The sequence below is a fragment of the Branchiostoma belcheri genome, unplaced genomic scaffold (assembly GCF_001625305.1).
Source record: "Branchiostoma belcheri isolate BF01 breed outbred unplaced genomic scaffold, Haploidv18h27 scaffold432, whole genome shotgun sequence".
NCBI classification, from domain to species: Eukaryota; Metazoa; Chordata; class Leptocardii; order Amphioxiformes; family Branchiostomatidae; genus Branchiostoma; species Branchiostoma belcheri.
In genome coordinates this window covers 34,654-48,273 of record NW_017804057.1, presented here as the reverse complement: position 1 = coordinate 48,273, position 13,620 = coordinate 34,654, and the positions used below count along the sequence as shown (strand labels likewise).

At 38.4% G+C, this 13,620-nt stretch overlaps 2 protein-coding genes across 2 annotated transcripts; one reads left to right on the top strand and one right to left on the bottom strand.

Annotated features, from left to right (window-relative positions):
• Positions 1-806: 806 nt before the first annotated feature.
• LOC109478379 (titin-like) lies at positions 807-10,183 on the bottom strand (the record flags this gene model as incomplete). Its single annotated transcript, XM_019779907.1, has 8 exons — positions 10,084-10,183; positions 9,078-9,209; positions 8,116-8,184; positions 7,268-7,591; positions 5,208-5,501; positions 4,242-4,619; positions 1,202-1,321; positions 807-864 (listed from the first exon to the last, which is right to left on the bottom strand). Coding segments are annotated over exons 2-8 (1,364 nt in total), but the record flags the coding sequence as incomplete, so codon positions are not given.
• Positions 10,184-10,948: 765 nt separating this feature from the next.
• Positions 10,949-12,782, top strand: LOC109478378. The gene is made up of 3 exons (XM_019779906.1): positions 10,949-11,104; positions 11,533-12,323; positions 12,672-12,782. The coding sequence occupies exons 1-3, from the start codon at positions 10,954-10,956 to the stop codon at positions 12,780-12,782; spliced, it is 1,053 nt and encodes a 350-aa protein (XP_019635465.1). The 5' UTR covers positions 10,949-10,953.
• The last annotated feature ends 838 nt before the right edge of the window (positions 12,783-13,620 follow it).

Genomic DNA, 13,620 nt, shown 5'->3' with positions numbered 1-13,620 from the left:
GAGCCCTCTCCCCGCCTTCACCAGGGTCGGCATACCCACGAAACTCTTTCTCGAAAACGTTACGCACTCTTGTTGGCCAAGCTGACGTGGCCTCACAAACAAACATATCCGTAAGAAACCGTCATTCCATCCAGAGCACATGAAAGCTCGTCTGATCTCACTCTGGATATTTCTTTTGAAAAAAATCCCCCCGCTCCCTCCCTAAAACTTATGGCACACCATCCAACATTCTCTTTGCCGTACGACGCAACTCTAAATTCGCCTGAGCGGTCGCAACGTTTGGTGTAGACTTTATACAGTGTACCGTTGCGCCCGTTCGTATCTGGTGGTACAGTTTAATTATAACTGTACTGATACGCTTTAATCATACGCTTTTTATCTATGAGAACGATGGCCGCCTCTGATAGTGCGGATGACTTTTATTCCTGCACTGTTTCGCTTTTCATAGCTGTTACACGTACGATCTAGTCGCCTCTTGCGGTTCAAAATTGTCCTCTATTTCTGCACTGTTGTGCCTGTTCTGACGTATCATTTATGTGTCTTCCTTTCCGGCAGTACCTATCTGCATTTCTTATAATTTCATAACTTTAGCTTAATCACCGGTCTCCAGACACGGCCAGGATTTGGCCCCAAGACAGTTTTTTCACTTCAGGGGCATTTTGAAATTTGTTAAATCATTTCAAAGACAAAAGGTAATAACAAAATAAAATATATGGCAAACTTACATGTGTAGTCTAGTTATTACATAATTTTACATATTATTGTTACAAGAATCTACAAGTACATTGCAGTTATCATGTTCATACCTCATTATTCCAGGTGATCTTTCCACTGTCCCACATGTAGTTGAGCTTGGTTTCACTCCTAGAATGTAAAATATTTTGTTAATGTATGGCATGGCATTTTCATAATAAGAAAAGCATTCATCACACAATTTGAACTATAGCAGCCATTGCAATAGAAGAGCCATGTTCATTATTTCAACTCAGTATATTGCAGGCACAAATTTTTCTATTTTTCTATTATTTCTAAGTACCGACTTTGAGTGTCGCTTCCTACTGATTGGCTTCCTTAAATATAGCCCTGGACAGTTACATGCTTCCTTATAGAAGTCTAAAATCTCTAATTTCAAGTTTGTTTTGATCCTATTTTAATTCAGATTTATAAATCTTTCTTTAAGTATGCTTATTCTGTCACGTACCTGTTGATTTCTTGACGGTTATTGCAAGGTCCAAGAAGTCAAGCTCAGAGAAGGCTGTCCTTTGCAGTACTGGTTTGCAGTGGACTGGGTAATCCTCGCTTAGTCCCAGCTTTGTGCATGCTGATGAATTATAGATTATACAAAATATTGATATGACAACCATGGGAGATAAAATTAATGTTTTTACATGTATGTCATTCAACTTCTGGGTTTTAAGAGCGAATGTCTGTAAGGATCAAACAATGGTGGCAGGGGTCAACAAATCGATTTGGCTCAAACTTTGCACAGTGATAGTACTTGGCCCACAACCCCTCAAAATAGCTTTCTTCCCGGTCAGCACCGATCGTTGCCATGGTAACGGGCCAAACAAGTTTCGGGGCCATTTTCCCTGATTTAGACATGTGAAAAACATGAAATTTGGCATAGTTTAAGGCACGATTACGAGCAAGTGCTTTGATATTATGGAAAACAAAGTATGGGCCTAAAAGACCAACTTATCCGCTATTCTAGAATAGCTTTGAAATTTTCAAGAAGTTCGTTTAAAGGACCTGGGCAACCCTAACACAATACAGTATTTGAGGCTTCTGAAAAAGCGTTATTTCTACCCAACTTCGAAGTGCTGTAAGTCCAAAGATGGTGATTTTTTTTGCTTCAAATTTGAATCATAGATACATGAACATATGTGCTATAAATTGCATGGTTGCAAAGTTTGGGCACTTCTTTGGTTGTCACTTGGTTGTCCTTAGAAATAGGTCAAATTTTGAATTTGAGGGGAAATATGATTTTCAGCCATGTTCAGGGTACTACATGTACAAAAGAAAGAAAGCAATCTGATAAAGTCTTTTGCCCAAAGTAACACTATGTCTTGTCTATTAAATGAATACTTGTGGAGGTTGAGTTCTTGTGTCGTTGGTGTGCACTTGTCCCTAAAAGTAGGCCATATTTTGGACATGTACAGAAATTGACATATACGGCTATGTTTGAAGCTCTAGAAATAACAAAGTAGGATGTCATTTGAATTCAATCTTTGCAGGGAAGTACATATATGTATTGTGTATCAAATGAATACTTGTGGAGGTTGGGGTCTTGTGTCGTTGGTGTGCACTTGTCCTTAAAAGTAGGCCATATTTTGGACATGTACAGAAATTAGCATATACGGCTATGTTTGAAGGTCTAGAAATGACAAAGTAGGATGTCATTTGAATTCAATCTTTTAAGAGGAGTACATATATGTATTGTGTATCAAATAAGGGCTTGTGGAGGTTGGGGTCTTGTGTCCCTAAAAGTAGGCCATTTTTAAGAGCAAAAGTCTGTAAGGATCAAACAATAGTGAGCGGGGTCAAAAATCGATTTGGCTCATATTTTGTGCAGTGATAGTACTTGGCCCACAACCCCTTGAAATAACTTTCTTTCCGCTCAAAACCCATTGTTGCCATGGCAACAGCCCATTCAAGTTTTGGGGCCATTATGACAGATTTTTGCGTCTCTACAACACGAAAATTTAGGACGCGGTCATCGCCAACTGCTTTAACGTAACTTCAGGATATTATTAGACCGATACATTAACTTGTACGAAATAGGTGTAAAGTTGATGTACAGGCAGATTTCAGTCTTTGGGCAACCTCGAAGTAGGTCATTTTCCGCACTTGTCCCCAAATTTGGATTTTGGGCTGTTTTTGAGCTGATGAAAATACCAAAGTGAATTTATTTTCAGACTCATCCTTCTACCATGTATTTATTCTAGTATTGACTACTAGTATCACATGGGTGATTTGGAGGGCTTCCTTTTTTGTTTATGTCGTATATGCCTATTTCTGTAAATGTTTAAAATATGGCCTACTTTTAGTGACAAATATACAACAACGACACAAGGCCGCAACCTCCACAAGCCCTTATTTGATACACAATACATATATGTACTCCTCTTAAAAGATTGAATTAAAATGACATCCTACTTCGTAATTTCTAGACCTTCAAACATAGCCGTTTTGCTAATATCTGTACATGTCCAAAATACGGCCTACTTTTAGGGACAAGTGCACACCAACGACACAAGACCCCAACCTCCACAAGTATTCATTTGATACACTATATATATATTTATATCATACCCGAGCCGCGATAACGTTCGATAACGGGTTCCGGACCGGGCCATACTTTACGGTACGGCCCGGTCCGGAACCCGTTATCGAACGCTTCCATGGCTTCCATAAAACGATTCGAACGTGTTTCTCCCTACCCGCTTGTGCCCCTTTCGAAAATTCGAATACAGAATCCGGACGTTGGAACTGATGTTGTTGCATTTGAGGGTTTAGGGGCACCAACTTTTGGCTCATATTGCATTGAAAGGCGCGTTTTCTTGGGTGGGTATGATATAAATAAAATACAACACGGTGTATTCCGCATTGCCCTCGGTCCCGGCCCAAAGAAGTGCCCAAACTTTGCAACCATGCAATTTATAGCACATATGTTTATGTATCTATGATTCAAAGTTGAAGCAAAAAAAATCACCATCTTTGGACTTACAGCACTTCGAAGTTGGGCAGAAATAACGCGTTTTCAGAAGCCTCAAATACTGTATTGTGTTAGGGTTGCCCAGGTCCTTTAAACGAACTTCTTGAAAATTTCAAAGCTATTCTAGAATAGCGGATAAGTTGGTCTTTTAGGCCCATACTTTGTTTTTCCATAATATCAAAGCACTTGCTCGTAATCGTGCCTTAAACTATGCCAAATTTCATGTTTTTCACATGTCTAAATCAGGGAAAATGGCCCCGAAACTTGTTTGGCCCGTTACCATGGCAACGATCGGTGCTGACCGGAAAGAAAGCTATTTTGAGGGGTTGTGGGCCAAGTACTATCACTGTGCAAAGTTTGAGCCAAATCGATTTTTTGACCCCTGCCACCATTGTTTGATCCTTACAGACATTCGCTCTTAAGTTGTGTGTAAATGATTTTGTTTACAAAATTGTATCAGATTTTATTGTATTGCTGTTACAGTAGCAATCTTACTGAACTGCTCGTTAGAGTATGATAGCCTTACCTCTGGAATAAGTATCCCCAACTTTCAGAACCCTGAACCCTTTGCTGTTGGGACAAGTCAACAGAAGATGTCGGCGGCAGGCATAGAAATCCTCAGGGTCAATTTTAATGTCAAGTTCTTTGTTTGTTAGGTCAGAAGCAGGGCAGTAGTGCTCTTGGGCAAACAGATCTTGGAAGAACTCCTTCAGTTTCCCCAGGTTGTAGTTCATCCACAGTTCACGCAGTCCACTCATGTCTTGACAGGAGATGACAAAGATGATGCTCCCGTCTTCCTGCCTTTCGGGTGTTGTACCAAAGAAATTCCAGAGTCTTAATAATTGTTCCAGAAATCCCCTTTCTGTATTCCTCTGTTTGATATGGATACGTACCTCTGGGTCACCTGCAAAACAGACATCATGATACACAAACAGAGTGGGACAGAGAACATTTAAGTATAGAGCAGCAGCATCTTATAACTTGTTAAATGATGAAACTAAACAAGCAACCACATTGAATGCTTTTAAGAGAGCACTAAACACATGACCCCTGACCTCATGGACTGACTTATCTTTGGACTGGAATGACACGGACTATGATTATGCCTTATGATTATGATTTTGACTATTTGTTTTGGTTAACATGTCTTGTTTATAATGATTGACTACTTGTACTCTTTGTTTGTATTATTTATTATCTCTATGTTTAATTATTTGATTGTCTATGTCCTTTGTAACTTGTTCTGTTGGGCTACCTTGGAAATCAGTTGTCCTAAACTGAAGGTACCACCCAACTGTTTTTAAGATCAATAAATAGATAAAATTGACAATATGAATATTGAGGCACACATATCATCATTCTGTAACTGTACAAATCACATAGCAGTAATGCTTTCAAAATGACAAAAAGTACATCATAGATATGTTCACACCACAATATACCATTAACCAAAGTACTAATGAATAAACCTCTGGTAATAATCAGGACTCACCCATTTCCTGTGGAAGGCTTCTGACCTCTGGCTTGTCGCTATTAAGGGCTTTCACACGAAAGCGGTAGTTTCCGTTGTGCTGAACTTTGACTGTACACTGACATTCTGTTGTAGGACTGTTTGAGCATTCCTCCCATGTATTTAGGATCTTGCTGTCAGTATAGTCACTGCACATCTCAACAACGTATTTGCAAGTGACTTGACTGTTATCTGGTTCAGGCACCAGCCAAGTCAGTGACACAGACTCTTCTTTGACCTCTTTTACCTTAACGTCTCTTGGTGGGAATGGTTGATCTGGAAATACACAATTTCAGTCCATGAAACAACATAATGTCATTGTCAGTCATTGTGACCACACACACATGTATATTAATCATAATAAAAATGATTTTGAACACAAAAAGTTTAGAAACTTAACTTTGCCCAATTATATCTCAGTTACTAGTAATTAGTCACATGATAGTATGATCAATGTACATGTGTATCATTGAAATGCTTTACAGTCAGAAATTACCATTTTTGCAATGATCAAAGATCAAACACTAGAGATATGCCAGTGTACATTGTTTGATGTTGGAAGGAGAATTTTGGAACCTTGTTTGGGTGGCATACACATGGAGTCAGTCACCTCTGTGACTTGATTGTACAAAAAGGTACCGGTATCATTGCAGATTGAGGAAATGGCAAAATATAGCACACAATGAAAGAAACCATTATGGATTTCCGCTTCCCCATCTTTTGCAACCTATTATAAAATAATTGCCTATAAACCCATGAATGAACAGTCCTTATGGGATATCATTACAAAAGGCAGTACTAAAACAAGTAAAATCTGAGATTTTATACCTCCAGGCTTTTTATTGTATATTTTTATATGTTGTTTGATGGTATTGAATTCTATGTTTTAGATTTAGCGTTCCAGGTTGTGTTAACACAGGTCAACATTTTCATCTGCAGTCCATAACATGTACCCACGAACTTATGAAATTCTATTTAATCTGCCGCAAGGAACTTGTAATGAATCACAGAATGACAACTGGAACCGTTAAATTTATTAGACGTTAGAAATAACACTTTACAGCTGAAGTAGCTTCCCGCATGTGCAAGCCATCCTCATTGTCACTTCCTCCATTTTCCGCCGATTCTTCGTATAAATCGGTGAAGTAGTGCAAAGGTCTGAATCCTCATTAAAAATGCATGTTGAGAATGTCTGAGACCCTATACCGCGGTATTTGTAAGTTAGAAGATGTAATACATGTATACACCAAAAGCATCCAAAACAAAGATTGCACAAGAGTACGTTGACCCCTGACCCATTGGCCCACCCGTAAGTTGCCTATCACGCGTCCTGTGAATGCGTAGTACTACTAAAAATACCCTCCAAACAACAATTGTTGCGCCTCACATACAGAAGATGCATGTGCACAACAATTGTTGCGCACCGCAGGACTAGGGTTTTAAACAAAGAATTTTTGAGACCGAACACCTCTCTGTGCGAGGGGTCGGCTTCGTGGACCGGACCGTTAATACCTTACACATGCCAAAGGTCAATGGTCGCGACCATTTTCACACTTCAAGGGGCCACCAAAAGGCACCATTTTCACGCCAGAAAACATATGCAATAAAAACAAAAGAACGTGCATCATATACAGCCCAATAGCAAAACATATACCGAGTCCCAAAAGAATCCATCCACCCAAAAGGATGTCTCCTTCCCCGGAGGTAATAAACATCCCAATGATAAATGTGTAATACAAGAATTGTATTTTGTATAGTTAGATAAATACCATTTACATGGAGATATGATTGATAGTAATCAAGGTTTCAAAGTTAACTTTTTGTGTCAAGCTGTCTAAGAGAATTTGAAAAAAAAAAAGAAAAATGTATCATACAACCATGTATATTTATTTTTGAGCTACATGATGCCTGGCATTATGCAGTACATGTAACTCCAAAATAGTTCAAGGAATTTCTTAGATATTTTTTTTACATTGAAAGGATACAATCATCATACAATTAATCAAAGTTTCATAATGATAGTAATATGTGAATATACCAACCTTTCCCCTTTGCGATGACATTGCGCAGTTTGGGTCCACCATTGTAGAGAAGCGTACCAGAGCTATCATCAAGTGCTGCTGATTTTACACAAAAATCATATGCCTCATAAGGAACTACCTTCCCGACTTGGAAGCTAGTGGTTTGAGCTGATAATACATGTTGTTGATGTGCTCTGCTCCACTTGTTTTGAAATGCAATGGAACGTTCCAGGCGGTAGCCATAAATCTGCTTTGAAGTAACCTTTGCCCATTTCAACTTAATAAAGTCAGTTGAAGTATCTACAACTTGAAATCCTTTAGGGGGATCTGGGGGATCTGGGATGTCTGGAATATGAGATGTAAACACAAGTCAGAGTCAGTCAAATTCAGTCAGTCGTTTTATTGATGGGACATAATATATATCATAAAATTATGATATTTAGTTGTTAGTAAGCTGCATTTTTCCATAGTCTTAGTAGATTTAAAATACTGCTGTCTGTTTTTTTTTATAATATAATTGTGTAAGCCATACATGATATTGTATTTCAATGCCTCCATTTAAGGTTGTCCTAGAATCTAATATGTAAAATAATTATTATTATAGTGGGGAGAATTTGATCTCAAAACAACAAAATTTGTCAAACAAAAGGTGTATCTTTTATTGTGTGCCATATAGATGAAATAATATAAGTTAGATATGTACAAATGTAGTTTATTTTAATTACATGTAGAATTTTTCCAGAACTAAATGTTGTAAGTTTCTCCTGGAAGAGCTACAAACTATGACATGAATTAATTCACCAGAAACACGACCAATAATAGTTTCAATAGGGATGTTGAAAGCATGAAAAAATTGTAATCTGTAATACCTGTTTTCACCTGGCTTTCTTCTGTAGCTGCTGTAGCTGTCACGACAGTGTTCTGCAACGGTGCCTGAACTGTTAAACAGAATAATACTTTATGTACATAAGAGCAGTAAAAATCTACATCATTATGCACTAATTAAAAAAAAGAGATCTGAATTTTTCTTAGACAGTGCTGTCCAATGAAGAAAGTTATGTGCATGTAGCTTTACTAAAAAGAAAGTCTTCAACAGACATAGTGGCAGATCATAGAAGATGATCAATGAGGATGAATGATTCAGAATCTACTCTACTCATACGACAAGCTCAAGTTGGTTCCTATCTCTATCAGATATTCTGTATTCAATTTGGTATAGCTGGTAGAATTGCCCTTGGGCATTACACACCAGTTTCACAGGCATGTCGCACGGAGGCAGCTAGCTATAATATGTAACATCGAACATCTTGTTAGGTATAGTCACTTAATCTACTCAGTCTAGTATTCATCAAAGAAAGTAGTCATCTACATGTAACTGCAGTTCTATAGAGCGTTCTAGTTGTTTAGAGCTTTGGAGTTTTTGAACTCCTCAATTCTTGGTTGATAACTCTCATATTTGATTAGGCATGAGTAGGCATGACTGTTTTTATTCTTTTCTGGGCTGCTTTATTGGTCAATTTGGACATCATGCATAGTCTGGACATTTTTTCATCTGTCTTTCAGCAACTGTTGGTTTCTTTTCATTTACGTTACACTTACACGTAGCACCCCTTTCATGATTGTTGTTTTCATTTGTGTTTCCATACAATGATCTTAAATGGATTGCAGCTTTTTGTACGTTGGTATGTTTGGAAGATCTCATTTGCATAATTTATGCAAGGAGGAAATGTTCTCTTTGCTAACTTAAAGATAAGACTGTCAAACTGATAAAAACATGGCAAGTTTGGCAAAGGCATCACGTTCTGGAATTCTAGCATATTAATTATCTTACCTTCAGCATCTGGACTTATCTTGCTTGCAAATGCACTGACACTTTGTTCTGTAGAGTTTGACCCAGAATGGCTGGGTGTAGTTGGTTTCTTGCTTTTTTTACCAAGTTGAAACCTGTTCATGGTTGTTGTGCCTGAAAGAATGAAAAGGCAAATTGTTTTCAAACTATATCTAGTTCTTTGAGATACATGTAGCAACACCAACTACATTGTAACCTTCTTTGACTGAAAAGGAAATAAGAAACAGTTCTTACTTTTAGATTACAATTATGTATTTATATTAGCTTTTCATTTTTACCAAATTTAAACCAGGCATTAACATGATCACTCAAAATGTCTAACGTTGGAACTGTCTAGTAATGTCATAAAAATGTGATAAATAACATAATTTACATTATATATATGGCGGCGTACATGACGTGGGCACATGACTTAAGCTAATAGTATGTACAATGTACATTAGATTCGGTCATTTTATGACCTATATAAATAACATAATTAACCAACTAACAAATAGTCTAATGCCACAATCACAGAATGACCGACAGGTGCCAATCACCTTTAGTTAATTTGTCTGATGATAAAGTTCTCTATTGATAGCCAACAGTTTTTTTTTTATAAAATACATGGCCACATACAAATTGATGTGTACTTTTACTGCTAAGGTGTGGTCATGCAACATTGTAGCCGTTATATATACTGTTGAGCTGAGTGGTATATGTCTGAACTTGTGTACAAGTTTTTACTTATAATAATCATGCCTATGAATTAGTCTCTCACTCAATGACATATGCTTGCTGTTGTTTACTTAAATAATATGGTAAATGCCACTCGTGACAAAGAATTGAGTCTCTCAAAGAATTGAATGGACCTTTATGTCAGGTGGACTTTGTACCATGAGTCCACCTGTGCATGAGAATGACCCTAAAAGATTTTACATACTATGTAATTCAACATTTGATTCTCTCACAGTATGATCAAGAAATTCATGAAAATATCTTTTCTTACCTCATTAAGATGTTTGCTCTTCAAGAAATCATCTACAGGCCAAGTCAGTCTTTTGGAGCCGGAAAACTTCCTGCTGCACCTACGGCAGCCATGTTCGGTACGCGCTACGTGGCACCGCTTCACCACCCATATCCATCCCCATCTGAAACACACCTTTTTCAGGTAATACGTAGTTCCTGCAACTATGAAGAAAAGGAACTCCGAGTAATAAGCTGAATGTCAACAGGACCAGGCAAAATCAATAAGAAATTTTGGTTGGTCCAGTCTCTTCTTGGTTGCCATCATAGGTTAAACATTTGGTGCTAAAAAAGAGCTATGATCTTACAATGTAGTTGTTTACCGTTAGTCGGTTGCATGCTTATGTGCTGTGTCAGTGTTGACCTTTAGCATGCTTACCTTTGTGCTGACTCAGGCACGGACTACAATGTACATGTATTAAAAAACTTTCATTTTCACTCAAAGATTGAACAGTCAGGCTAGGGGAGATCCTGGCAGAACTAACTTTAGCTTTTCTAGCTTCATAAATTTTGTTAATTCACATACTAATTCCTCCGGCTCTCTGAACAAGAAGAGAATTCAACAGTCAGGTAGGGTTACCTCATTATATGCAATACCTTGGACACTGGTCCCTTTGTACAAACAGCCCTTTGTTCTCTTAGTATGCATAGGAAGTTTTTCAAAGTATTTGATTGCTGAATTAATGACTGAATTTGTTCAACTTTAAGTACATCAAACTCTAAGCTAATAATAGATTCTATTACGGTTATGTAATAAACCATTATCAATACATGTAACTACATGTATATGCAGAAAGGGGCTTACATACATGTATACGTTATTTTGAACAACTGAAGCACACAAAGAATAAAGATGATCACCAGCATCCTTGATCAGGGTTTGGGGGTGATGACAGACCCAGTTCGTCTGCATGCAGAGTTGTGGGGTGACCATTTCTCCAAAGTCATCTCCTGTTGGCTTCCAGTCCTAATGTCTACAGTCCTGGTTGGGCGGGGCTTTCTAGGTAAACATCATGCTTGTATTGCTGTGGTCTAATTTGTCAAATTTAATATCATCTGACATTTTACAGCAGCAAGTTTGCAACGTGTGATAAGTACATTTGAAAGCTGAATTACAGGGTAAAGCATTAAATTTTGGCCAACCTCCAAATAATTAATAATTCATGATGGATAATTTAATTGTGTCAGAGTCTGAGACCCATTTGCAAAACAGCACTGTGCCAATTTAGCCTACAATACTGACAGAGTCAATTGACAGTTGTAACCTTCAACTTACTGCACAGGTCAGTTACTGTAAGTTGTACATTGTATAATATCACTTATCAGTATTGAACTACACACTGTAGTCCAGGCCTGTAATTATTGTTAAAACTTATATATTTGATTGCTATTTTTCTAGACAATATATTTATTATATGTTCTCTTTTTTTAGGATCCAGTATCCAGTGCTTTCCCTTGGATCTTGTACATGTTCCGGTCCAACCCCAGAATGGTACCTTCATGTCTGATGACAGCTCAACCAGCAATGCATTCAGTGGTGTATCTTCTTACACCAGGCAACTTTCTGACTTTGTGAACTCTTACTGTGCAGGAAAGAGTTCCTTTCCTGAAAACACAGTGTTTAATAGTTATCAGTTCTTTGCCATGATGCTGGTGGTTCAAGCAGGCGTAATGTATGCACCATTTCTGATATGGAATGTAACTAAAGGCAAGGAGATCATAAGTATTGTAAGATTCATAGCACATGATATGGAAGTGCTCTATGACCGATTTAGGAAACAAAGTACTCAAGACCAAGTTCAGGCTGGCGGTCAGGGGATGGGAGCCCAGGGAGGTGCACAAGTACAAGGCCAATGTCAGGCTGGGGGACAGGGGATGGGAGCCCAGGGAGGTGCACAAGTACAAGGCCAAGTTCAGGCTAGTGGACAGGGAATGGGAGCCCAGGGAGGTGTACAAAAAAATGCTCAGCAGAAGTTAGCTAAAGTGTATGGGCAAGAGGAGTTATTAGCAGCAGAAAAGCAATGGAAAGCAGAGTATACTATGTACAAATGGTATGTGATCAAGCAAGCAGTGTCAATTGTCATTTCAGTGGGGTTCCTCCTTTACCACAGAATCCAACTCAAATCTATCGACAACATTAAAGACACATTCCCATGTTCTGTGGAAGAGAAATTTTCAGTAACTTGCACAGTGCCTACAGCTGCAGTACATCAATTCATATGGGTTACAAATATGGTTCTGCTTGGGATGAATGTGTTGATTATATTGACTAATGTAGTTATACTTCATAAAGGTGCTGAGGAGTACCCATTTGCTGAGATTGGCATTAAGAAGCCTGAGGCAACACAAGGTGCTCAGGGCCAAAATGCAACACCAAAAGAAGCACAATCACAACGTGCAAGTAAGGCTCACACTATCAACGTTAATACTGGCACTAGCATTGAAGATAGCAACCAGCCTGAAGGACAGCCTTTAGTAAAGAGTCAAGATAAGTCAACAAAAGGAGCACAATCATCTCGGATTCAGTGTCTTCATTTCAATGACAGTTGCTTGATGCATGCTTTTTTCAAGGCAAACATTGAATCTGTTGAGAAGTACAACTATGTGAAGAACCTGCTCAAAGTGGCACCAGATCTAGAGCTGTCTGATGCACAGAAGAAACAAACGTCAGAAACCACCTGAGTTTATAGCATACATGTACTCAGTCAACTTTTTTGAAACTACAGCTCAACAAATTTATAGATCTTCCAGAGCTGTTCTTATTTAGCTCGTTTTTCATGATGTTGATTGCAAAATTGCACATACACAGCCCTCAAATATCTAAGTCAGGCATGTAGAATTCCTTGATTCATGTGTTATCTGCATCTGGCAGGGTCAAATTGAAAAGATGAATTTAAAGCTGAATTTTGTCGGCTAGGGCCTACTAGGAAAAAGTGCAACTTTATCAACTCCTGCAGACAATGCTACTCACTCAGGCATATTTCTGAGCAGCTTCTGCTTTAGAGCAAGTGAACAATTAAATACTGTACATCCATTGTTCTTATGCTGCCTTGGGGGTGTTACATACTTGTCGGAGTGCGTATGCAGAGGCGCAAAGGGAAATGAGGTATATACGGAATGGTGCATTGATCTACTGGGAAGGCAAATTCAGAGAAGGTGGCCGCAGGGAATACTGGATGGCAGGATACGTATGCAGTGGGGAGATGCAGACATTCTACTTTATTCATCCAGACACTCGACAGCTTCGCTGACCGGATAGCGTAATACATGCAGGAGAAACATTGCATCACAATGTCAAATTGAGTTGAGTTGAGTGAGGAACTGAACAAAATTTTACGGCTTTGAAGATATCAACGGAAGCAATGGAGTTGTAAACATAAACATAATCATGATCAAACAGTTTTTCTGATGTACCAAACACCAATATACGAACTGTCACATGTCATTTTTTTGGATCTTATACTGAAGTGCTGTAGGTGTCAGGCTCAGAATAGAAGACTGCTGACGGTTGAGATAGACC